Source organism: Mugil cephalus, chromosome 12 (assembly GCF_022458985.1).
Source record: "Mugil cephalus isolate CIBA_MC_2020 chromosome 12, CIBA_Mcephalus_1.1, whole genome shotgun sequence".
Lineage (NCBI taxonomy): Eukaryota > Metazoa > Chordata > Actinopteri > Mugiliformes > Mugilidae > Mugil > Mugil cephalus.
The window spans coordinates 25,663,241-25,691,118 of record NC_061781.1 but is presented as its reverse complement, the minus strand read 5'-3'; the positions used below and the strand labels follow the sequence as shown (position 1 = coordinate 25,691,118).

Genomic DNA, 27,878 nt, shown 5'->3' with positions numbered 1-27,878 from the left:
CCATCTTCACAAAGATGAAAACCAGAGGTCGGAACATGTCTCTGAAGAATGGAGTGCTGCTCTTTGCATCTGAGCATTTCCACCACGTTTCATTCTTGATTTGATTTACTGCAGTATCGTTTTCTCTTCTGTCACTGCCACAAAGCTCCTACTTAATTTAATCAGTAAACTGGATGCTTTGCAGTCATCCACAGTGACATGTTTGTATTTTCTAGCCAGAAGGCTTTTACAGACACTACTCCTCCTCGTTTGAGAGACTATTAGACAGCCTTCTTTCATTTTAAGTCTCATCATTTTTATCAATCTTGACTTTTTGCTTTTATTCAAATCAGGGATGACGCCGGTTTTCAGTTTCTCAGTGAACAAAAGCGGACGAGTTGACCTTCAGATGGTATGAGCGTTCTTGGCGCTGCTCCAGTTTCCACAGTGTGGCTCTATGCACTGCTTCCTTCTCGTCATGATTAGATGCTAAGAAATACCCTCTTAGCGTGAAATAACAATTTACCTTCTGGCATGTTGATTAATTGAAGGAGCATTTGATGATTCAGTGAATTTCTCCAGAGTTTCATATGAATGCTGCTTCAGTGGGAGGATGCAGTGGTAGGAAATGTGACATTTTGCACAGAGAAAGGAGTTAACATGGGCAGTCATTGTAAATACCATACGGCCTCTCAGAATGTATTGGGTTTCTAAACATTTCTGGATCGATTTCTAGATTATTTTCAGGTTTACAGGAGATTATGACACATTATCCATGTCGATGGATGTCAGTGTTTATTTGGCAGTTGTGAAATGAAAGTCAAAGAACACCAAGGCCTATGACACAACTGTCCTACCTTCACATGGGACAAATCAATAGGCACTCACTTGGTGCTGAAGGACAGAGAGACTCGAATCATTTGAGGTTTTCAGGTTCATTCGTCAACGGAGCACATTGTGTTTACAACCACAGCTCAGTAGAAAATGAAGCACAACTTGGCTCCCTCACGTTCTAACCCATATACAAGAAATGAAGGAGCCACATCACCGACACTCAGCTCTAATATTCCCCGAGGCCAGGCTTTCTTTGGTTTATTTTTTGTTTAACTTTTGCTTAGTGAGGGTGTGGACAGGGCCCAGCTGCAGCCAGTTATATTTGAGTTTGTCTGTTAAGTCTATAGTGTATTTAGAATATGTCATGTCAAATCAAGAGCATGTGTAAAAAGTATATCTCCAACCCTTTATGACTTTTTCAGACTCAGTAACAGTACATTTCCCAATGCAGATTCTAACCATCGTTAGTTCTGCTGCTCAGCAGCCCACTGGTAATACGATAGGAGGTAGGACCCTGTCAGAGTGTTTACCCAAACACAGGTGACTGTCAGAGGTACGAAGGTTCATGCTGTTATCTTATAGGAATCAGTTTCCCTTCAGAAGCCACTAACAAGCCAGGGAAAATTTTTAATGATGACATATTTTTTGTACGCGTTACTGTTGGGATGCTTTGCTTTACCTGGAATTTTACTTGGAGATTTGGTTTTCAGATGCCCAAGTTGCACCGCTGAGCGCCTGGCGGCGTGTCCCAAAGTAACGGCACAATGCACAGAGATAGTGAGGGAGCCCGGCTGTGGCTGCTGTCCGGTGTGCGTCCGGCTGGAGGGTGAGCTCTGCGGGGTGTACACCCCGAGGTGCTCCAGCGGCCTGAGATGTTACCCCAGCGTGGACGCTGAACTACCTTTGCAGCAGCTCATCCAGGGCTTCGGGCGATGCGCTCAGAAAGTGGACGTGGACGTCAGCGTAGGTGTGGACCACCAGGCGACAAATGGTAAGAAGGAAACAACTGAACAAAAGAGAAACCCCATAGCTGCACAAATATGTTCTTTTGTATTAACAGGGAGTCTTCCAGTTTGAAAATGCTTTGATGCAACCTTTGTGTACTACTTGCTGCAATCATGGTCAACTTGAAGTCAGCAGAACTTAGAAACTCAGAAGGAGTTAGAGGCCAAAATGATTCTCCAAATGTATAATAATTATGCTGTCTGTAAGATAGATAGATAGATAGATAGATAGATAGATACTTTATTCATCCCAAACTAGAAAATTTCACAGTGGCAGTAAAGGCACTCAACACCAAACATATTATATAACAGAAAAACACAATATACTACATGCATAATGTTTACAAGAAGGCTAAAAGTAAGTACGGAAATTATTAGGCCAGTCATGAGAAAAAAAACTAGAGTAGAGGGGGTAGATTTATTTTTATCATGCACTTTAAGGAAAAGAAATTCTCATGGGTGGCCCTAATGCTCTTCCATAAATAAATGAATTGAGACATGGGAATAGAAAATAAAAAGTAATGTCCAGAGTGTTATCTGTCACTTACAGTGGCCTACGAATGGCTTGTGGCAGGAAAGATTTCCTGTAGCGTTGTTTGTCCGAGTCTCTTGGAGAAGGAGCTCTGTTGTCTGTCTATTATCTGGTGGAGAGGGTGGTCAGGGTTATATATGACTGATAACATTTAGTTTAGTTTTAGTAAGTAAGTGGTATTTGGTTATTCTGTGCATCGTAAGGTGATATTAGATCTGTCCATTATCAATAATCGCTCATCCTGGACAGGGTCTCTAAGGCTGCAGCCTGTCTCAGCTAACATCAGAGTATCACCACTACTTCAGTGCATGTTCCTCCATTTCCCCGTGTTAAGTGTTACCGTGCCTCTCAGTCTACTAAATATCTCCTCACATGGTCCCAGTCACAAAACCTCGTGGCAGTCTGGGTAGCATGTTTTTTCATATTTCATATTTTTTTTATGTCTTGTTGAGGAAAAGACAATGAATAAGAGATGAGCACAGGGATGGATTCAAACACCAGTCAGACTAGAATGTAGACTAGAATTTATCTGAAAGACAAATAATAAGTCAAAACAAACCGTCATAACTTCCCGTTGTTTGGGAGTGGAAGGAACAGTAACATATTCAAGAAAGCATTCCTTGTGTCTGGTGCTTGTCGTCCTTTTACTAGCTGTAATTTATTGATTGTAATGTAGTATTATCTATAACAGTGTTGCCATAATTTCAAACTGACAGAGCATGTTATGTAGAGGGTCTGCATAAACTTGTTTTGTAGCTTTAAAGCCTGTTCCTCTGCCAAGTACCTACCAGCTGTAACTTAATACAGACCTTTTCAGTACACACCAGGAGACACATTCATCAGTTTCTGCTTGTGTGCCAGCTTCACGCAGCCAGCGAGCTTTAACCATCATTATACCTGGGCAAAAAAAGTTTCTCCGAGATGTTTCTACTGAGTCATCTTTTTATTTTCACTGCAGGATTCTTTTTTATTTAATGTGTCAGAAACCACAGTCTACATCAAACACATTTGGTTACCCAGAAATCCTGCAAGGATGTCGAAATGTCTCCCGCATTACAATTATTAGGGACAAAGGGTCACTATCGATTACTGAATATGAACGTTGACATATGCAATGCTTTTTGCCGTGCAGTGGCAGTTCAACATCTGTGAGCGCAAACAAGCGGCGTCCAACTGATGAACCCATACCACACGAACCCTTGAAGCTCTCATGCAGGCAGCGTGTTATTCTGAGCTAGGCTAAGCAGACAGCACACACATTCAGTTCAGGAATGTTTACATTCGTTTAACAAGAAAGATGCCCACGGCCGACACCGTTTGTTTTTTGGGGCAGATCTCCGTGGCAACAGGTGCAACCTCATAACTCAAACTAGACATTTTTGTATATACTTACACACTTTGGACTTACGGAGAAACAATGCAGAGCAGGGCTGATGTTTTTCTTCTGCAGAAATTATTTTCTTCTTTCCACCATCTTCTTCTTATTTCATAATTGCTGACTTTTGATGGGAGATTCCAGTTCCTGTAAATTTAGCTAAATGTCATGGACTCGTCTGGGATCCCTGCTGTAGCTGGAGACGAGCATCATTTGAGTTTGTGGTGTTAAGCTTGACTTCGTCATAAGTAACAACAACATCTGTCTCATAGAATGCACATTTTGGGTTTGTTTCCTGCTGTTAGTTGAAGTTACATTCGTGCTCCTAAATGACCACACTGCAACTCACTTGAAAGTGAACCGGGCTTTGAGTTTTTAGGTGTTCTGTTGTGGTTATTTTGCGTAATCCTGAGTTCACACGGCCATGTTTTCAGTAAAAGGGGAAACCTGAGCAAATAGTCCAGAGTTCAAATAAACCACTCCAGCAGCTTTGTCTAGCAGGAGTGCACTTTATAGCCTTTATATCTTTTTTCTCCTTTCTTTTCCAAAATGCATTTATCTTCTAAGTTCCTCTACACTTTGAGCTAAAGTTCAGGAAAAAAAGCAGCATGTTAGAAATGGAGCGTCATCTTAAATGTTTCCACCTGAAGGTTTTTTTTTTTTGCATTGGGAGTTGACATAGAAATGTTTTCATGATCCACAAAGGTTTCCGTCTTGGGATGAGAGCCTCTGACGCCAGATGAAACCGCACATCCCCTTCCTTTGAATTAAAAGAAAATGAATTCACTGTTTGGGGAACTGAAGTCCACGGCAGGTGTGGAGCGTCTGTCAGTGATACGGATACTTCGTTACCGTAGCCATCAACATTTCAACATACACTGTATTTGTGCAGGGAAGGCCTGTTGAGCAATGTGTACTCTGCGTTCAGCAGACTTGAAAACTTGAAAAGCTGTAACCCAATACTTACACTACACAACATTATTTTAAGTCCACTACCTCCAGAAAGTTGGGCATTTGTAGTACTTTTCCTACGAGTCTCCACAAACATTTGGTTCTTTAGAAGCGTTTTATTTTGGCTGCATTTCCTTGCGTATTTGTCCACAGATCCATGTTTTATTTGTTTTATTAACAGGGATATATTTTAGTTATTTCACTCAAACAACAACCCTTGTGTGTAAACTGCCAAGATATGCACTTTTTCAGAATTCTGATGATATTTAGTCACTTTTATGTAGTTACATTGGTGTCTATTAGGGGTTGAATGAGTCGATTAACATGTGGTGAAAGTCGAGTTGACATCGACTAGTTGATGATGTCACACATAAAAACAGGAAATAATGCTTCGCAACAATTAAATCTAGATTCTTGACCTGAATACATATTGTAGCGTCTCACGCAAAGGAAGCAACGGAGGCTTTTCCACAAGGTAACTGAAGCCTGAACATGGGCTACCGGCCGTAGACTGCAACGACACCATAAACACCAACAGAACTGGATGAACTACTGCTAGTTTGCTGCAATGACCCACTGGACCCCTCACTTGTTTTCTAGGAGGCGGCCATGTTGTTATTGTCATGTGATCATGACGCAGCAGTAAAGTCAACTACTCGAAACAACCCCTAGTGTTTATCAGACATGTATAAAGTACTAGAGACCAAGACTTGAGTAAAAGTACAAGTATTCTATCTATTCATTAAGCACCACACGTCGAATCCCCCGTACGGGGGCTGAGGTAAGATACGTGTGCTACAGACGATCTAAATGATAGCATGCACTACGGATGTAATACACCAAAACAACGAAGAGAAACTCATCTAAACGCCTCTATCAGGCACTGCCACCTGAAAGAAACACAAATAAAACCACAAGCAATTGTATGGGAGCGTCTCATTTAGTGCTTCTACTAACCTAACTCACCACTTGTGACAACCACACAAAAGATATGCTGCTGATTACAACGATATCTGTCTCTTCGCTGTGCAACAAAAACTCAGAGAGCTAGAAGCCAAAGATTCACGAAAATAACATTTGCAAAATCATAAAGTATGTCTTACCTTTACTGTTTTGTGATTAAAAGTTATATTCCAGCTCCAAAAAACGCTGCTAATGGCTTCTCCTATGACTCTGCGTCAGTTTGAAATGAACTAGGAAGGATTTGATTCCACATATCAGACGTGGTTTTTACTCTAAATAACGTGGAGGGTTTTTAGGCGAGAACAGAAATTTATATTATCTACTTTGTTCCAGATTAACTTTCTCTGACACAGTAACATATATCTTTTTTCTGATTTTTGTAGCAATCTCACTGGTGTTTGTGTCACAAGTGACCGAAATAATTCATACAGCCCATAGAGTTACGGCAATTTAATCCATTTATTATTATATGTTCACAGGAGGCAGAAAAATAGGCCCAGTCAAGAAGAGGTTAAGTAGAAGCACCAAAGTATTCAACATTTTTTGTACATTCAATCCCACTGGAAACAATAGGTGCCACACTTGTTTTTTAACCTTTTTAACCTAAGTTTGACTTTGGGTAGTTAAGTAAAGATTTAAAATGAAAGAATAAGGTGTCTCCTATAATTATATCAATATCATGTAGCTAGTGTGAATGGTCACATCACTAGGCAAGTAGTTTATTTTAACATTTACTACTCAAGTACTGGAAGTAAAAGTACAAGTATTATGTTATGTAGATATTAAAGAAAGTTGTCAGAAGTTTGAATATCATTGTTTATATTATTTCAAATGTTAAGACTAAACGATGCTCACAATACGTTAGAGAGAGTCTCCCAGCATTGAGACCCAACGCTACAGCTAATGCTAGCTAGCTAACGTGAACGCGCTAGCTAGCTAGCTAACACGAACGCGCTAGCTAGCTAGCTAACACTAAGTTAGTTAGTGTTAGTTAGGCGCTAGTGTTACAAATGTTCTCCAATACTAACCATAAGTTTGATATACAGCTTTGCATATGAGAGCGTCTTGCTAGCTCGCCGTTAGCTAGCTAACTATCACTGTAGCTTTAGCCCATTCTAGTCTTACCTTGGAGCAGACGCATGTAGCTTGTTTATTTTCTGGGTCCTTCCACACTGTTTGGTCCAGTTAAGGCTCCTGTTGAGAAGAACACGACTCCTCCAGCCGAACTATTAGGGGAACCACACTTCTTCACCATTTAGCTTGATGGAGGCAGCCTGACGAACACTGTTTACATAGTAACGGTGGCAGTGATGTTTGATTGGACATGGACAGGTTTGGGGGCGGGGTTTTGTGAAAGGTCAGCGGTAACGAGTAACGATGCAGCACATTAAAAATGTATCAGAGTAAAAGTATAAAACTCATAGAAAATATGCAGTGAAGTAAAACTGGAGGTAGGAGAAAAACCTAATATTCTAGTAGAGTACAGATACAACATTTTAGTTCTTAAGTACAGTAGCGAAGTACTTCCTTGTTACATTTCTGGTGTTAATGTTAAGTTTGTGTAAATTTCTGTAAGTTTCTATGCTATTTTGATTATTTTATAATATAAGGTGGAAAATAAATATATTTGAAATAGAAACAGTTGTCAACATCAGTTGCAGCTAACACTTCCTTTTCCCTTTATGTACATTGGGCATGGTACAGCTGCACTTGTAGCAGACTGTATGATGGACAATGGACTTCATGATAAAGACATTACAGTGTAATAGTGATGAAAAACCCAACATCTTCCACAGACGTGACACAAGGACATTAAAGCTTTGAAAGTAATTCAGCTGAATGGTGTCCTGTCATACATTTTCCAGTAATGGAGAAGTTAAAATGCCTTAGGAGAAAAACATGAGAAAATGTCAGATTTAAATAATTAAATGGATACACTGTATAGATGGCGGTCTATGTTCTAATGTGCAAAATGCATGATTCAAAACTATTGTCATCCAGATTTGTTCGTCTCGTTACGAGGAGCATTTACTGAACTGCAACAAATATATCTAGGACATACTGAGCTATTCTACACAAAATCTAAATCTGATTTCAATATTCAGGAGGAAAAGACATTTATGTAGCACTTAAAGTCAGAGTTTTATGCAGGAGATGAGAGCATTCGTCCTATCTCAGACCTACAATTAAAGCTGAACCCTCTGTTACCTATAACCACAAACCTTTCCTGAACTGCAACCATAAACTAACCATTGTTTCTCAGTTGAACCACATGTTAGTGGCCATGCACAGATATTGTAAATAGCTGCAACACTGCCATTTAACATAGCAGTAGGCAGCAGAGAATCAGTTGATTGTCAGGTTCATAGACCGTTAAATTATCTTCTCTAGCTGTTAGGAAACCACTGCCTCGACCGGTTCTTTTATTGCACTTTCCTTGTACATTTCTCTGTCTTTTTCTTTTTCTTTTGTGTTGTCAGTGGGCTAAGACTGCCCTTGTTGCCCTGGAGGTGATCCTGTGCCGAGACACGCTCTATCTCCTTCACTCACACTGTCAGCTCTTTAATTATTCCATGTCGATGTGTGCTGCACACACAGCACGTGTGATAAGGTGAAGCTATGAGAGATCACTTTGGGTGGGAGTTGCATGTGTCTGCCTGCTGTTCTGAGAAAACTCCCCCTGAGGGGGGAATGGCCCGGCCTCCTCCTGCTTCTAATCTCCTATCAGTTCACATTGGGATGATATTTCTTGCATATCATAATGACAGCAGTATTCAGTCAGGTTACTATAACAACAAGCCGGGAGTATTTACTTTGAGTACTTTAAGTTGACATTCTTATGTAAGTACGTACAAGTAAGGACATTCTTGCAGTACGTTGAACTAAATTTTACATTGATTATTAGTTTTTTAAGAAAATGCAATCAGTTTTGTAGCAGTTGATATTAGGAAATGCACCTTTATGCACAATGTGTTGCTTATATACAGGAGTAGCAGCGCCAGTAGATGGTGCCATGTTTTCTTACCATGGACAGATATTTTTTCTGGAGCTCTCGTTTACAGTTTAATTCTTGCTTCTCACCACATTATGACTTTCAAGTTCTATGTGGCCTCGATTTTATTCACGTATGAATAAGTAGCAGTTGTAAAACCTCCTCTGTTAACCTTCCCTCCATGTGTTCCATCTTTATTGATCCAAAACAACCAATCCAAAAAATTGGGGAGATGGAGAATTAGCCTGATGTACTAAAACGGAAACGCGCTACTACCAAGCGGACCAATCACAGCTCTTGTGGTTTGTGTCACTGATAGAAAAATATTAGGTTTAGTAAACAGGTTGTATTCATGCATGAATAAGCGTCTTATTTCTGTAGAGAACCTACTGGTTCAAGGATGGTGCAGGAGGCCTGAGGATTTGGTGTCATTTACTTCCTCCTCCCAGAGAAGAGATAGCTTACTTGTTGCTACGTAGCATGACGAAGATAACCCACCATTGTGTATAAATACTGTTTCATTGTTCAGTTCAGGAAACTCCTCTCCCATAACCTTCTGTTGTGTGAGATTCTGTGCACTGCTGGAGTAAAGAGACGCCGACTCCAAGATCCTTATTGCAAGAGTGGGGTTTTCCTTTTTTATCTCACAGTTAGCTACATTTCTGTTGAGGTGAACATCAGCTGCTGCGCTAGGTTCTGCTGTAGCCGTAGCTTCTACGTCAGAAGTCTAAACCGCATATAAATCCTAACCACAAACTTTAAAATACACAACAGCATTCTTCCATCCCAACTATCTTGAAGAAGTATAACTTCAACCAAATAATATACTATGAATTAAATGAAGGTTCATGTGAAAGTATTAGCAGATGGTTTGCTAGCAGGCAGCAACATTTGCATTTGGTGGAGTTGTTTTTCCGAGTCCAAAATGAACTTTCCTCCCAGCTCTGTTTTGGTCTCTACCAGTTGAGTAGAGCAGATTACACCTTTACATGCAAAGACCATATTGTGAGGTGGTACACCGCCCATGGCTAAATTTAGAGATTACACAAAAAATTGCACAAAATGAGAAACTGTGGCATGAATGATGCACATATTATTAGTGGATGTCAATGACAAGTACGTGGTAATTTCGATTAATATGTCTCTGTGGATGCTGGTTTTCTGCACTATAATACAGTGTTGGTCAGTTTGCACTGATATTAATGTGATAAACAGACATTTCTGTACCAATGTAACGCTTTAATGCTTTTTTTTTTGCCTTTTAAGTCTGACAGACACTGTAGAAGCTCCAAACGTCTCCCTTTAACAACTACAAAGGCAGCTCAATTGGTTAAGTAGACACACAAAGAAGCGAAGCAGCATCAAGAGTTGAAAGAGCTGCTAACCGTAAAAGGTCTGAAGGATCTTCATTATTCTGTTGCTTTTTAAACATTTGCCAGCTGTAAAGTGTTTGAAGTGGTCGGGCCTTAGGAGAAACCATTTACACTGACAATGGTTTAAAGTACCGCAAGGCCACTTTCTTGGCCGTCGTAGCCGGTCGAGTATTTGAGAACTGCTCCACTGTATATGATAACAGGGCAAATATGTTAATACTAAGCAACCTTGAAAAGACATTACTCATTTTGTGCAATGAGAGAACTGTGAAAGCATTGCTCAAAGGCAAAACCCAACGCCAACATTCAGAACAGCTCGAGACAGGTAGTTTCTATGGCACTGAAGACAGAATCAACAACACAGCGCTTAGATGACAGCTGTTGGCTAAAGACACATTTTTTTTTCCTCTCCTAGGAAAATGCTGTCATGAGATCGTATAAGTGTCTATTGAAAACATGACCTTAGACAAAACTAGAAAACCTTCCCGCTTCATGTGCTTTTGATGCACAAACAGCACGCAGTTAATCACTTCTGAGGCAAAATGAAAACCATATTAGTTTTCCCAATATAGTTTTAAAATGTTTTTGCACGTTTCTGACAGCGGACAGGAATTAAAAATGCTTAGCAAAATTTTCCCATGTCAGGGATTATTTCAGTGTTTCACTTCCACTGAATATCATAACTTGAACATAATTCAAAGGTTGTGTAATCTCCTGTAGGATGTGATGATATTTAGCCACAACTGACACACAGCACTGACTATAACTTGATTTGTTGAACCTTAAGATCTTATTTGTGGCTACACTGTCCACTGCCATTGTGAACTGAGGCCATGTTAATACTGTTAGTACTGGTGTAGACGCCGTAACCTATGTACGTAGCCTACGTACGTAACCTTGAGTCTGGTCAACTCAAATCATGGCGCCATGTTTGCTACATCAGAGGTTAGATTCTACAGTGTAACTCTATAGGAAGAATGTGTTATGTTGAAATAAATGTCTTATTTTCAACATTAACGGGCCTATAAATGTTATTGCCAATGTCTGTCAATATGTAAAAGGCCCTCACTTAAATATCCCAGCGTCTACTTCCTTTAAATATCTTAAATGAACTGTAAAATGCTTTGTAGCCCAATCACCTCATCAGTCATGGAGCTGTGTTTACCTTCTCCTCAGCCTCCGTGTTCATCCATCACCGTTAAAAGGTTCAAATTACTCAGAAAAATTATAAATACTCAGAAATAGTGAAAATTAAACTGTTATTTAGTATTGTCTTTTTAACATTAGTACGCTAGACATAATAACTTAGTGTCAATTAGTGTCAAGTTACATGTCAGTTAAATGTTTCTATCTACACCTACAGAAATTACATGAACACATGGGTTTCACAGTATATATGACGCTAGCTGCTATTTTTCTGAGCCTTTAGTCTAGATAACTAGCTAGCATAAGGCTAGCATAAGGCTAGGCTAACTTCATTCATGTGTAAAGTGGTGTTTGGGTGTTTTTGAGATCAAGGTTCACATTAATGATAGTGTGACTTTATTTTTCTATATAAAATCTTAACAAACATCAAATAGAGACATTGACATTTATCTCATCACATAATAGAGAGAAACCAGCTGACGTCCAGTTCTTCCTTTTAATCTTCTGCTCCATAACTTTCTCTGTTTTTGTTCACTGGGGAAACGGTGGAGTTTCCTCCGTGTTTTCCTGATCCTGTGCTGGAGCCGTAGGCTGAGCACTGTTATTTTAACTTTTAATCCAACTTTATTCTCTGTTATTGCCACTTCTCTATGGGTGAATATTGGTTAGATTTATCTAACATGGCGCCCATGAAACACGTGACCAGCTCAGAACCAATCAGCATAGAGGGACAGATCAGACACTCCATTCTCTAGTTGGACAGACTCTTTTAATATGTGGTTCGCTTTGTAACAACTCCACCTAAACACTAGGTGGCACTGTGACTTTTTTCAGTCGGGTAAATTTTTGTTTCCACTTCTTGCTTCACTTTCAGCAATGGCGACTGAAACTTTCACCAAAATTTACCCATAATCAGGTTGTACAAATGTTTCTATCTCTGAACAACTTTTCCTCAATGTGTTCCACCTTTACTGATCCAAAACAGTCAGTTTGAAAATTGCAGAGATGGAGAACCAGCCAGTAATACTAAAGCAGAAACATGCTACGACCAAGTGGGCCAATCACAGCTCTTGTGCTTTGTGTCACCACGGTGTGTAGTAACATTTCTGGGAAGGTTCACATAAACTTTGTGATAAGATGAGATATATATAACCAAAGTCATGGGAAGTGAATATGCGAGTTCAAAAATATGCGAGTGGTAAAGAAAATGCCCGCACACAGGCCATAGCATTGGTTAATACCTCCACCACCCTCCATCTAAGGACTTCGCTGTTCTTTCAAAGTGGAAATACACACAAACACTCAAAAAATTCAGTTTTGCCACAGGTGGGTTAACATCTGAGTAAGTTGCAAACCTGGTGTGTCACAGACGGCACCAACAACAAAGGACACCTGGCGCCTGTCTCTGAGACATCAGCAGCTTTGATAAAATGACAGCATTTGACACCCTGGGAATGAGAACGCTTTGGCGTGGCTATTGTCGCAAAATGGCAAGGCTTTTTATAGTCTTCACATGGCTTAACTTTGGGCTCTGGGGATAGTAATGTTAGCCACTCTCATTAAAAAGTTGATGGGTCCTCAAAAGATTTTTGACACATACTGTACATATAGTGTATCTCCATAAGCGACATGACATAATAAACCTAAAACCTGAACAAGCCAAAATGATTGATACCTTTGTACCGCTAAGTATACTTACGGTGTAAGACATTATTTTAGCACAATACAACAAAAGAAATTTTAGAACCTAACTTATTTTTACACGCCCATTATTTTTATAGCCTCACATGTGACACCCAGACTAAAATAGCAGCTTGACTCTATGAATGAACTGCATCCTTTGTCCCTGTTGGGAAGGGTGGCGCCTCTTTGTAAAAGAGGTCCCTGACAGTGGACAGATTTAAACCACCCTCAGCCAGATGTGGGAAAGCAGTTCCACAGCACATAGACTTAGTGGGGAGCTCTTCATAGACGTGAGCTGAGGTGTGTGCTGCACAGGAACATCAGGCTGCTTGGAGGTGGTACTGAAGACTGCTTGAAGAGGACTTTTTCCTCCAGTTTTCCAGCTTTTCTTTGTGGTGGTTTTCTGATACAAATCAACACAGAAAGCCATTTTCTAAATGCCAAATGAGTCTTTAACTTCACGTGTTGTTGTTCCGATTCTTTCAGTCATGTCTGTTTAAACTGATCCATATTTAAACTGAAGTGACAACTGCAGCCTCAGAGAATCGTCTCTCCTGTAGTTGGGACAGTACTGGTTAGATGTTATTGCTGGATATGAATCCAGTTTTAAAATGATGTCATCCAACATGTGCATCCCCACGAGTCATTTGGAGATGGGTTTGGCATTTGGAGAGTGCATGGTCCTTCACAAAATCTAGATGCCTTCAAGATGTGAGATATAGCTGAAATTAAAAAAGGGAACTCATTTAAGCAAAACGTTTTAAGGCTCAGTGTGACCTGTGAGACAAAGTTCCATTGTGATATGCGGTTTCCCCATCCAGCTGAGTGTGCACAAACATGGGCACATGCACAGAAATATTCAGACAGTGCCATTGCATGTGTAAATAGCTCTGAACGTTGAGGGGGCTTTTTCCTCTCAGGCGTGATTTACTGCCTCAGTGTTCTGCTTTCTCGCTAATTACAGACACACACAGTCTCACACAAACACACACTCACATAGCCTCTGGCAGGAGGTGAGGTGTCCAAAAGAATCCTTAGTCAGCACGAAAAGCCTCCATCAGGTGTGCAACCTCACGAGTCTGTACTCACCTCCGATGAATTGCAGTCAGGTTTAACTCTTGAATTCACTTTTGTCTCCTGTTACAGCTTCAACCCTTTTTTTTTTAAAGCCAGTGCAGTTTTAAACTCTCCACGAATTTGTGTTTTACATTAAAACCATTGGAGGACCAGCATACATGTGCTTCACTACAGTCATTGGTTGTGTCTGTTCCGAGTTGTCTTCTAGCTGTTTGTGTTGTGGACTCTCTCGTTTCCGCCGAATGATGAACATGCTTTGATACAACCGGCAGCAGGAAACACTCTCACAGTGACCCCACTGCTCACGAGAGATGTGCCATAAACCCGGTGTTATAAACCTAAATGGGCTGTGGCGCTTTTCACAGAGAAGCTCTTAGCGCGGTCTGTCCACACTGTCGCCATAGTAATTACAGCCAACGCAACACCCGACCGTCCAGCTTAGAATTAGTAAAATGAGGCACGTATGAGGGACACAGGATGCCTTGAGGACGCAGGACGGCTTTGTCTTCTAATTCCAGGATTAAGACTTACGACTTGTGAAAGAGCCTGTTATTAGATAAGATGTTTGCTGATAATAACCTCGTCATTAAAGAATAGATAAAAGTAGGTGAATGTGAGATAGGCAGAGAATGTGTGTGTGTGTGTGCAACATCTGTCCTTTTAACTACATACCCCAAAGCAGGACAGAGATTCCTTTCATGCTCAAAGCAACTGAGTCAGAAGAAACATTTCTAGGAACCTACCAAGTATTGAATGTTAAAACCAGGAAGACTAGATTAGTTTACAGCCGTCTTCTCTGGGAATATTGCTGGACACATGCTACAGATTAACTGCACGTCTCGTTGTTTTCTTTGTTTATTCACTGCAGAGGTGCATGGGACTGAAAATCCACTCACCAAGAGACCCCATGATGGTTGGAGGTGGCAGGAATCTGCCAGGATTCAGCACATGATTAAGAGCAAATCCAAGATGAGGACAAATCAGCTGGAAGACCCTCAAACCCAGAAAATGACTCAGGTCAGTGCCAAAGTTTTCATCCATTATAAAGCTGTAATTAACAATTCAGGACTTCATTTCCTCGAAGTTTGCACGACTTGTTTCTAGTTTCTCGTCTGAGACGGTTTGATACAGTTGTGATTACATGCAAAGCTGCTGTAACACTATGTTGTAGCCTCGTCTGCAGCCTTTATTTGCAGACACTGGTTAAAACAAACAGTTCTTCCAAAACTGAGTTCTTGTGCAATATGATCTAAGGTCCTGTTTGCTTCTTGTTTCTCCAAGCATTACTCATCTGACATATTTTGTGCTGTCTTACAGTAGTTGTATAAGTCATGAATTCAGTGAAATGGTCAATCTGTCCATCAATATCCAGCAGTGAAAGGAGGTCAATAATGTGGCGTGTGAGCAACAATGCCTGGTATGTAGTGCCCTCCTCTGGGCACTCTATCACTCAGACAAACAGATGCACTCGCACCAACACACACACACACACACACACACTGCACTTAAAGACACACACAAATCCACTTATATTAATGGACCAACACTGGCGTTCAGAGAAAGTACATCTCTGTGGAATGAGCGATATTTTGTCGACCTGTTTGAAATCATTCTCCAACTTAGATTCCAACTTAGCTGCATGGGCGCCAACTGAGATTATCTAAGAGGATACGTGTGTTTCCATGCAACATAACATCAGTTAGTACAAAACTTTGAGTTAGATCTGCTGGAAACATAACAGGGCACCAACACCAAGTTATTTCAGCCGAAAAAGATGCCCAAAACCAAGTCCAACTTTCCAACGACGCTGCCCACATTCTGTCATTGTCTTTTAAAGGATTGTTTCACCAGTTTTTTATTGCTTTGCTACCACCATGTTTCTGTCCTTCCCTGTAACTCCCATCACGTCACCTGATGGTAATCCTATGTAGGGCAAACATATGCATGAATTTAAGCCACCCAGAGTGAAACAATCCCCAAGCCTAACCCTGACCTCTGCCCTAGACACAAAAATGTCCCTGAATACATTATCAATTGGTTTACCCCGCCCCTCTCCATGAGGCAAAACGTTCTTTTTCCAAACTGTATGTCAACTTAGGCACAGCTGTGACATTCAGTACAATACTACATGTGCTTTTTTTTATTTATCTATTGCATAAAAACCCTTTACTAATGTAAATGCATCCTTATTGTGAAAACAAACTGCTTTGCATTCCACAGTGGGACGCGTGCTGGCAGTTTAAGGCCATCTATAGACCACAAACCTGCCCCCCTCTATTCTTCAGCGCTCGCTTATCGTTTCACAGTTCCAGACGCAGATCCATAAACAACAAACAGTTCCTGGAAAATCCTCCGTGGGGCTCAAGCACAGATATTCAGTTTCATGCAAATGAGCTTGGGCCCAGGGGCCTACGCATGCGGAGGCCCACATATGTCCCAACAAGGCAAACAATGATATGCATTTGCTCATTTTCTCCCTCACTTAACTCACTCGCTTGCGAGAGAAACGCAGTAACAGGAGTTGTTCCGCTGAGCGTTGGGAGGGACGTCGGACGGCTGCTGTCAAGCATGGATGCACTTCGTTGTGGGTGGTCATATGAGGTCACAGAACTGTATGCAAATACAGGCACAGTATGTAAACGTGGTGTGTATACTATATACAGTCGTGTAATCCTCCAATCAACATAACAATGTGCAGAATGTGTAGATCATTAGTTTATGTGGAGACGCTGTTTTTGCTACTACTACTGTCATTAATATTGGAAGTAGGATACAGTGCTAAATAATAATGATAACTAAGGCATAGGATCACAGACCCTGTTTTGAGCATCAAACCAGAAAAAAAATAATGAATTGTAAGTTCAAAACCACTGTTTTCATGATGTAAATGTCAGTGTGTAGATCTTGTAACTCTAAAACCATCAGCGTGTGTCAAAGTGTGAAGGAGTGAGTAAACACATTGTAAAGCACCTTGAGTATCACTAAAAAGTAGATGTGTAGATGTTTTTGCCTCTAAGGCCAGAACAGGTCAGAGCTACATGTCACAAAGCAAACAGCCAACAGGTTTTCACGGACACGACTTCAGCGGCCTCCCCAGTCACTGTATCTGAATCCAGAAGAATCGGTTGAGATACGGTGGCAGAAGGAATGTTCAGCTAACAAATCACCTGGAGACATGTAAACATTGAGCAAAATCTCAAGGAATCCACACAAGGAGGAACTGAGTATGTTATGAAAATTATGCAGGCCCTATCCAGTATTTACAATGCAGTCAAGATATGCTAATCAGTAAGTAATTAACCCTTTATAGTCCACCCATTGAAATACTTTTTTTTTTTTTACTTTTGTGACATTTTTCTAAATTTTTAATTTTCAAGAAAAAAATAAGATTAATTAAATTATCATATCTGGTTCCTGGTCCTTAAACTAATGTGAACATGTATTTAGAGCATTAGAACAGCTGATTCAGACACAACATTATCACGTTAGACAACATTAGGACACTTGTTCCCCTAATAAAGTGTCCAGTGTCAATGCAGAGGTGGACCTTGTAGACCACATTAGACCTGAGAATGTTTCCTTGACCTTCTCTGATTGGCTCAATAAAAACCACATGCTTCCAAACCTCCCTCAGTGCATTTACATGCACGTGAGGAAGAATTATTGCCTTAATCCGACTATAACTGGAGAACTTAAGTGCATGTAAACACGTTACTCCATTTAAATAATAATGCGATTGGAATTCAGTTTTCTCCAGCAAGTAACACGCTGGCGTGTGACCCCGGAACAAAAGCATCAAAGAAAGCTGGTCACAGAAGAAGAAGCAGGTAAACAGAGCCGGTAGAAGAACCATCTGAGGGATAGCGCCATCTATCTGCACCAGAAATAGTGCACACATTACGTACGAGATTATGAAAAATGTAACTGTTGTTTGAAATGTTGGTCTGCTGCATGAACGACAGACAGCGGCCATATTAAAATGGTATTAACCCTCTGAAAAGACACATATCGCCACCTAGTGTGGGGGAGGAGGACATGTTCCCGTCAGTTATTTGATTTTCTCCACTGCATGTAAACTAGGACAAGAACTGTAGTCAGAAAGTTGAATTTTTTAGCATAGCTCCATTAAACTCTACATGTAAATGCACTGACTGAGAGGAACAGGGACACAATTTAAAATGTGATGAAGTAACTAAATATGGTTCCTAATCCTATAAAGAAAACTGCAGGTTATTGAATACAGTTTTTTCTCTTCCTTAGTAGCTGAAAATTGTGTTTCCAATACTTTAATGGTGCATAATCTGCATAATGTGAGTTAAATAAAATGAAAGAAACTGTGAAAATGTTGGAGCAAAGAGGCAAAGTGTGAGTCTAAGTGTGTCTTTATTATGAGAGAGAAAGAGAAGTCTATGAGCACAGGAGAGACCAGAGAAAGAGAACTTTTCATCCATATGTTCAGATGTCTGATAACGTTGGTGGGAGACTGCTCCTCCTCCTCCTCCTCCTCCTCCTCCTCCTCCTTCTCCTCCTCCTCCTGCCCTTCCCTCTCATCCTCTGCCAACTAATCATAAGACCAGGTCTCTTTGATCCCACTGGCAGACTGATACAGTCTGTGTGTGCATTACAGTGCTGTACATTGTAAGTGTGCGTTCCACGAGTGATAATGTCAACAGGAATGGTGTGTGTGGTTTTTATGCAGGAACACATGTTTGCACAGGTTTGTGTGTGTGTGTGTGTGTGTGTGTGTGTGTGTGTGTGTGTGTGTGTGTGTGTGTGTGGCTACCAGTCGAGTTAACCAATCCAGCCACTTACGTTCCGCTTCACCAGACTCACATCAGTCACACTGGACACAACTTGTTGCGTACCTAACTGCACCTCGTAAAAAATGTAAGCTATAAATACATGTATGTTTGATGCAGTTTTACACAGAAGTATTTTATTTCACCATTTTTTTCTTGGACAGACCACATTCACCAACTTTAAAAAACAAAACAAAAACTTAGTTACAGGGAAATTCCCAATATTTTCATCCATTCTGTATCTAACCTTCTCCAATGGTGGCAATGAAAGTACTTCTTCACCGACTGTAAATAATAAAATAAGATACTACTGCGTTTGCTTGCAGTTTATTTAGTTTACAGTTGGGTTGTGGTATACAAAATATAGCAGTGTAAAATAAATATGTGATAGTACAATAAATATGTCTTCCCAATAACTGTTAAGGGAGGGGCACATCCAAAACATACTGAAGCAGGGTTATGATTACATCTCAGACAACCAGGGTTAGCATTCACAAAGATTTTTGCTAGCTTGAGTAATGTAGGATGGAGAACCTTAAACTAAATCAAACCGCAGTGAAGAGGACACGTCCATCAACTTAACTCAAACTTAACTCTCCTTCTTGCCCCATGCACCATAGTAACTGTCACTGTCTTGATATCCTTTTAGAGTGCCTGTCAACAGGAGCTGGACCAGGTTTTAGAGGAGATCTCCAAAATGACCTCCGAGGACAACAGAGGTCCGCTGGAGAATCTGTACGGGCTCAAATTCCCAAACTGTGACAGACACGGATTCTACAACCTCAAGCAGGTGAGTCACGGGCAGAGCGCTGGCCTCCCATCACACCATCGCACATGAGGGTGGACAGCATTGTGGTTTGGTGAATTTCTAGAGGGCCCCATCCATGACGCACCCTGATAGTTTCATGTTTGAAGTTTTATGATTTAAAGCAGTTAACAGCATATTACAACATCAACACTGGTCAATAATTAATCCACTCAGTGAGCTCAGGAAAGTGCCACTCTGACATGAAAGCAAAGTATGCACCTACTAAAGATCCTAAAGATCCATGTGAGGTCCATTTGAACCAAGCTTTATTTGGTAGGTTTGCAATATTCATCCCCGCTGCTACTAAATCCTGCACAATGAACCTTTAATGAAAGCTCTGGAGGTGTGTGGTCCCATCTTCACTGCTGCAGTTCCCATAGCTGGCCACCATTTACAGCACAGGAAAAAAAACGGAGGTGTATATACAAGGTAGTTATTATATTTATATAGGTGTGACAGTACTCAACGTGTGTCTACTACAAATAAATACTTAATTACTCTCGAAAAAGATCCTCAAAATGGAAAGCAGAGACAAAACCAAAGAAGAAAGAATGATGAACCACCAGATGGACCCAACGGGAGAGCGGGCCCAATCACTTTTGGAAGCAGGGCGAAATAAAATACACATTAAAATGAGTCAAAACAAGCATTAATCAATCCCACAGAAGTGTATTTTCCAAAGTTTCCATTGATGCCAAATACAGTATGGATAGGAAAGTGTTTATAAAATGACTCACATCTAAAACTAACAACAGTATTTCAGTAATAGAGTGTTGTTTGACTGAATTTGGCACCTGACACTGAGTTCTGTGGCACTGGAAAAATATCTCTCTCATTACACTCATTTATTCAAATTCCACTATTCGGATGATGTATAGTTCATATAACATCTACTGTAAACTCATTTGTCATGTTTGTAAAATAAGATTAACACGGAATCACGCAGCACGGAGCGGCTGAAAACTTTCACAGATGTCCCAGCGGCGGCCACACCCCCATCAGTCACCTGCAGTGACGCACTCATCAGGTTCAGGCCGTGATTAAAAGCTTCAGCACATGGAGTGAAGTGCAGCAGCTGATCTGAGGCTCTGAGGGGCTAACTGCTGACCTACTGTTTCACAGCGAACGATAACACAACGGACTCAAGTGGTTGCAGATGTCATCGGGTTTTAAACTCTGCCGGTAGTTGTGGCGAGTAGTGAAGACTGACTTTGATGATTCAAAAAGCTCTGTGATGATCAGTATCTTCGGGCCTACACATTTAATGCATTTCAGATTGGAGCAACTCATTTCTCCTCCTTCGCTTTTCACCTTTGTCTTTTTTCATTTCTTGACCTTTTTCTCTGGTTTTACCACAGAGACAAACTTATTATTTGGTTTAGTTTTCTCTTGGTCCTTTGCTTTCATAGCCTGACTCACTAACACACTATTAACCAGGCTGTAAACACAAATGGAAGTGTTAATAGTTTATTTTTTATCAGTTAACAAGATGCAGTGAATGAACAGAAGAGAAATCTTGGTGTGACCCCCCTTTGCCTTCCAGACAGCATCAGTTCTTCTACTTGGACACAGTTCTTGAAGGAACTCGGTGAGAACTAACCGCAGATCTTCTCTGGATGCAGGCTTCCTCAGATCCTTCTGTCTCTTCATGTCTTCCTAGAATCCTAATATTATTCCTCCTTGACCGCACCTCAAGGTCTTTACATTTTTCATCCAGGTTTTTAACTTTCGTTGCTGTTTTGAAATTATGTCAGAGTGGATTGAGGTGCTTTGTTCTAGCTCTTTCAGAGTGACCTCGTCCACGGCTGATTTCCCTCTCAGCTCCGAAACAGACTTCTGGACATTTTCATCTCGCTCCTGATGGAAGTAGAACCTTCTGTGATGCAGTTTTCTATGGAGGCACAAACCTCTGCTTTGATCCGGTTCACCTGAGTGCTTAAGGCACTGATGGCCGTGAGTACCGGCTTATTAGAGGGTTCATCCACACTAACGCCGTCAGTTTCTGGAGCCTCCGAGTCTGGTTTCCTCAAGGCTTCTGTGCCTGTCTCAGGTGACTCATTCTTCTTATCTTTTGGTTTACCCATTGCGAAAACTGAGCAGAATATGTGCTCCCATGCTTACTGCTGCGTTTGTGTTCTTCAAGAAGTGGGTAACGTTCAGTAATTATGTGTTTTTGTTCAGTTTTAAACAGACTTTGACGAGCTATCTGGAGGTGCGTCCAACCCTTCTATTGCTCGCTAGCGCCCCCCTCTGCCTGTAATCCCAGAAACACTCCATGATGTTGAGATCAGGGCTCTGTGGGGTTCATGCCATCACTTCCAGGACTTCTTGTTCTTCTTTCCTCTGAAGATAGTTCTAAATTACCTTGTCTAGATGTTTGGGCTCTTTGTCCTGCTGCAGAGTAAATGTGGGGCCAGTTCTCCTCCTCCCTGATGGTGTTGATGATGGATCAGTATCTGCCTGTATCTCTCAGCATTGAGGACCATTAATCCTGACCAGACTCTCCAGGAGCCTCCTCCATGCTTCACTGTTGCCTGCAGACACTCATTATTGTATCTCTCTCCAGCTCTTTGGTGAACAAACCAAATATTCCACATGTTGCCTCATCAGTCCAGATGTTTCTGAGCCCAGTTCCTATGTTCTGGTTCATAGTTGAGTCTCTTGGTCTTGTTTCCATGTCAGAGGGATGGATTTTTGACTCCAACTCTTCCATGAAGACCACTTGTGTCCAAACTTTTCCCACTTTTCCTGATCTGATGTCTCTGCTGGATGTCTTCAGATTTAAAAGGGAATTAAGTTTGATGTGTTTTTCGTCTGCTGGACTAAGTTTCCTTGACCGACCCCTACATTTCCGATCCTAAAGCCCTGTAGTTATAAAGACTGAGGCTGGTTTGAAGGTAAAGGGTAGTAACACCAGATACTGACGGGACTTTGCTCACTTTGCATTTTCTAAATTGATAAAAATAAACAATCACTATTTGTGTTTTTGAAAGCAGTCTTGGTTTAACCTCCCCCTCACCCTTGCGACCTGCCACCACTCTCCACACACCCCCCCCCCCCCCCCGCTTTATTTTACAGGCTCACGCAAACCCTCCTCCCTCCTCTTCCTTAATCCTCTGCTTCTAAACACACACAAATGCGCGGGGAGATGTTGTCATCATGAATGAGGCAACAAGCTTCTGAGCTCGAGGTTATAAGGCAATAAAACAGTTTGGCGTACTTCATGGGAAGACTTTTGTTAAGCCCAGAAACAAACTGTGCTTCCGTCCGCGGGGGCTCAAATTCTGCTCGTCCATAGAAATCAGACAGAGGAGGACAAACAAGGTCACATATCCAGCGTTTCCTTACGAGGATAGTAGAGCAGAAAAGAAGATTTGAATAGGCGCCACCGTTTCCTAAAGCAGGGCTCTTAACCACTCAGCCAATTTTCGTCACTGGTCACAAACAACAGCATTGTTTCGGACTAGAGTCCCCGGTTCCCAGGAAGGAACACTGTACCTCCTCAACACTTGGCTCCCTCTTTGAGTTGTCCCTCCTTGTCGCGCGGTAATTACTGTAACTGTCACTTTTTTTGTTCTTTCTCATCGAAGGAAGAAAATGGAAAGTCTTTTCTTCCCCCCCCCACCACCACCACCACCACCACCACCACCATCCTCTACTCAGCTGCCCCGCATGTGCAGCATAAACTGTGTCCCCTGCAATTACGACCTCATTTCTGAGTGGAGGGGGGCTCTGCCGACAGGGAGGGGGGGGCTCTACTGGCATGCCTCCTCTGTGCATGTGTGTGTGTGTGATGACATGTGTGGATGTGGGGTTGTGTGTAGGGGGCATGACCTGAGGACAGGCTGTTATTGGGTGAATGTTGTCCCACCCGAACCTTAGCCCCCCCCCTCACAGACACACCACCACCACCACCACCAGAAGATCCTCACACACGCACATCATAAGCCACCATACGCCATGTTTCATTAATGCTTCCCACTGTTCATCTTCCCCAAACCCCCACCCCCCCTTTTCTTTTCTCCAAGTGTTTTCCAATTGTGTTTTTCTTTCTCTCCTTCCAGTGCAACATGTCCACCCACGGCCAGCGGGGTGAGTGCTGGTGTGTTGACCCCTTAACCGGGGTCCAGATACCAGCGACGCCTAAAGTCAGAGGGGATCCCAACTGTAACCAGTTTCAGGAGGAGCACAGGACGATGCCCACAGAGGCAGCAGCACAGTAGCCGTGTCTGCAGCGACACAGCAGGGTTCAGCTTTCTACCACAATCACAGTTTAATAATAAGGTTAACCTGCCTCTGCATCGTCGTTTAAAACTAAGCTAAAAAGTGTCTGTTATACTCTTCTATGCCAATGATTCCCGTGATTTAACCATAAACAATGAGCTTTAGTCCAAATCTTTCAGACTTCCCTGGCATGAGAACTTTTTTTTTTTTAATGGGGTCTCAGATATAGTTTCATTTTCTTAAAAAAAAAAAAAAAAAAGGAAAGAGCTTTTTGTATATCTACGTGAAACTGAACTATCTATGTTATGGCAACAGCTCGGTTTATGTGGGTCTGACGCAAAATAAAGTTCCTACTCTCACTGTAATAAGTGAACATGTGTCAACCGCTGCTTCAGTGGAGGAAGGAATGAGATGTGTCGGGTTTTATAGGACCTGCCTGAAACTAGGATGTTTTCATTGTAACTTTACTGTCTGTTACTTTTTCTGTATAGACGGATCTGTAGTGATTGTTTTCCGTGTGGCTGCAGAAAGAAATAGTGTCATACTGTGGGTGCATATTCCAAAAAACCTGAAAGTTCAATTTAATTTTCTTTCAATCAACTTGTGAGAAAAATGTGTGGGTTTTTCAGTGATGTCTGTGAGCTAGAGGCTAAATCCGTTAGCCAACATGAAAACATGTACTGTAGAGATGATTGGTAGTACTTGTAGTTTCTGATGAAATATAACGATTAGAGTAACGTTAATATAAAATCTTTATCTGCCTTCAAAATTCTTCCAAACTCAGGGCCAGATCTACTAAAAGTTACTAAGAGCCCACGCTTTAAAAGGTGCAAAACCTCAATGAATATGCAATGTGGGGCATTTACATGAAATTGTGCGTCTGCCAGGAGGAGAAAAGGCAAATATATTCATCGATTAATCAAACCTGAGAGCAATTTTGCTCATAGAAACTGTGTCTATTATAGAGAAGAAATTTACGCATCTTCATTGTGCAACTAAACGTTACCCCATGAAACACATTCTTTTTTTATTCAGTGAATAAAACAGATCAATAAACTATTTGCATCAGTGATGGACTAACCACAGGCCAAAATCTCTGCAAAATGTTGTTATGTTCTCATAGTGACAATAAAGACTCTTGATTCATCTGACACATTTGAGGTAATGATACCAAATGTCATTTTGTCTCAACACCAACAGGGAAAAACTCTCATTTCCATACTGATGTTTGCAGTGTGGGCAGTTCCAGCCTGCACGCAAAATTAGTATGTACAATTTGGGATCTTAGTAGATCTGGCCCTGAGTTTTATTGTTTGTATTTGTTTTAGGAGGCTGATGTGTCACAAACAGTCATCTGGACTTGACTTTATATTTATCTATTGACAGTAACACCGATAAATAAAACCATACTTTCTACATAATAAAAGCAGAAGCAACATCATGTGCACAATCAACAAACAACACTGTGTTCATGAAAAATAAGTTGTTTGCTGCTTGTGTTGCCATTTGATGTCGTCATAGTTGATTTTAATGGAAATAAAAGTGGAAATCTGACACAATGTGAGTATTTACATGAATCCGTGCTCATCAGATGTGTTGATGCTCGTCAGCAGTTCTCAACTCCAAATAAATGTCAGTGGAGAAAAACTGCACGATAATAACAGCATCACCATCAGTGTGTGTGTGTGTGTGTGTGCGTGTGTGTGTGCGTAAGGCCATGTGGTGGTGGGGATATTAATGAAGTGTTGACATGAGGATTAATTAGGATGGGGAACTGACACTAACAAATGTGACATTAAGTGGGTAAAGGTGTCTATGAATAATCTTCGTCACTGATGGACCACATGGAATGTTTTTAATTGTCAGAAATGTAATCTGTGTTTCCTAATTTGCAACGCTACGTGATTGTGAAATCGTTTAAAAACATGTTCAGAAGATGTCGGATGATTATTAAGTTTGCATAATATTCTACATTTTCAACTAATATTCACACAGACTACGTCTGGCACAAAGGTGTCTTCTGGTGCATAGGTCAACTAGGGGGTCTGCAGAGGTACCACGGGGGGGTCGCAAAGTCTTTGGTTGATTAGACATTTTCTTCTCATTTTCCACCACAAATTTAAATGTCTTTAAATTCACATTAACACGAATCCAACATATTTTAGTAAAGGGAGACGTTATCTTTCAGTCATCGCTCATTCATCACTAGACCTGTCAATCCAAGCTTCCTGTACACAGTAGGCCCCGCCCCTCTCACTGCTGAGCCAATCACAAGGCTGCATGTTACATGCTAAGTCTGTCAGGTTCCCCACAACTGACTGAGAATCTATTCAGTCCCAGAGGCACACTGTCGTATTAGCAGAACAGAAGCTAACAGTGCAGCTACTGAGGCCGAAATGGATCAGTTTGGTTCATTTTCTTTATCTGTATATATATATATATATAAATATGTATATACAGATTCATATGTTTATGGCTGGTGTAGTTAAGTTTTACGGCAGTTGCACGGCCCCTCTACTGTTGCACATTTGAAATTTTTAAATAATGATTATTTGAACCTGTGTATTATTTGAATAGCATAATATTAAATGCAAAATATAATAATAATGTACATTTAGAAACAGCACGAGGCCAAGTTTAATACAGAACACATAGAGTAGGGAGGGGGTCTGTAGTTAATCTGTCATCAGTTTGGGTCCTTGGTGCCATGAAACATGTTCAGCATGAAATACCTCCAACACTAGGTGCTGCATCAGCTTTAGTAGCGCTAACATTAACATAAACTGGATGTTTATTCAAGTTTCAGTTCAGTTGTTGTGTTATTATTATTATTTAATTATTTTGGGTCATTTCTCCATCGGATCCAGGAAAAGAGTCTGACTTTCATTTCATTTCATGATTATTGTTGAAAGTGTTGGATGCTTCCTGCCCTGAGTGTGATGTCTGGGCTATTTTTTTCAGAGCAGTTTTAAATGTGAAGCAGCGTGAACATGTTTCACATAAAGATCAGGTTGCAAACACTGGCAAAAGTCAAGCTTTGGGTGTAAAGAGAGATTTCTTTGTAGTTCTGTCCAACAGTGCATCACATGAGACCATTCCTGGGCTTTGGCCTCGTCACCTTATCCGTGTGCTGCTGTGCCAGTTCGCTGAGCACTAGTCCAAGACACCATTTAATCTGGCTGCGCACAAAATTATTAACACTCTTTAAATTTCAGCTTTACAGCTCTGTACACATTTTGTGACATTTTTTTGTGCTTTGTTTTGTACGTGCCTGGTTCTTTGGCAGCGAGTTCACTATAAATATTTGACAGCTTGGCTCCGCACATGGATCTCAGGCGCCCTTGGGTTGTTTCGCCACATTTAATGCTAGTCTGAGGCCTTTTCTTGAAAACAAATCAAAACAAGTGTCTTTTGTTTTGGGTTTAATAGATCAGGCACAAAGGACTGAAGAGGGTAGTTCAGCTGTGGGAGTGAGAGTGGGGTGAGTATCTGTGCTGGCGCGATAATGTGTGCGAGTGTGTGTTTATGAGCAAAAGCACTCACATGTGTCGTAGAGCGTCCAAGATCCGCCCTGCTTTCAGGCTGCTCTTCTCTTTTGTCAGCATTCGACAGCTTCCCTGATATATTGATGGTTTGTTTGTGCGACTCGTCGAGGTTGCACTTGCTGAATGTTAACAAAATAATAGTTTCTATGGTCCAATGGAAGCGGGAAGTAAAGACAAAAAAAGCCAATTATTAGCTTCTAGCTCGTCGTTTGGTGGAGGCGTGTACGAGTCCAGGGAATCTGCCCAGATGTGGTTATGCAGTTGGAAATACATAATGTGCAAGTGTCTGAATAAGTCAGTATCTTTAATGTGTTTAACCATGGCACTGAAAAAAAAAACTCAAAATGAAAATGATTGTTTATCCTACTATTATCCTGGGTTCAATTCTCACGATTCAAGCCGTCATCATCATAAACTCACTGGAGTAAATGATCGGTTTTGACAGTGAGCAACCACTCGATTTGGGACTAAAACTGAAAATTAAACTTCCACCTAAATTTATTCAAATTCAGTTTTTATTTGAGGGGGACAATGCACATGAATCGATATTTTGATGTACAGCAAATGCACCCGAGTAACGAGTAACCACAAAG

General features: G+C 41.1%; 1 protein-coding gene and 1 long non-coding RNA gene across 2 annotated transcripts; one reads left to right on the top strand and one right to left on the bottom strand.

Annotated features, from left to right (window-relative positions):
* The first annotated feature begins 1,383 nt into the window (after window positions 1-1,383).
* Window positions 1,384-25,294, top strand: LOC125017175 (insulin-like growth factor-binding protein 2-B). The gene is made up of 4 exons (XM_047600039.1): window positions 1,384-1,804; window positions 14,778-14,926; window positions 19,358-19,498; window positions 23,581-25,294. Exons 1-4 carry the CDS (start codon window positions 1,444-1,446, stop codon window positions 23,737-23,739), a joined length of 810 nt encoding a protein of 269 aa, XP_047455995.1. The 5' UTR covers window positions 1,384-1,443; the 3' UTR covers window positions 23,740-25,294.
* LOC125017176 lies at window positions 1,676-6,922 on the bottom strand. The gene is made up of 4 exons (XR_007113820.1): window positions 6,764-6,922; window positions 3,758-3,871; window positions 2,366-2,458; window positions 1,676-1,819 (listed from the first exon to the last, which is right to left on the bottom strand). It is a non-coding gene; the product is annotated as an uncharacterized LOC125017176 (long non-coding RNA).
* Window positions 25,295-27,878: the final 2,584 nt, after the last annotated feature.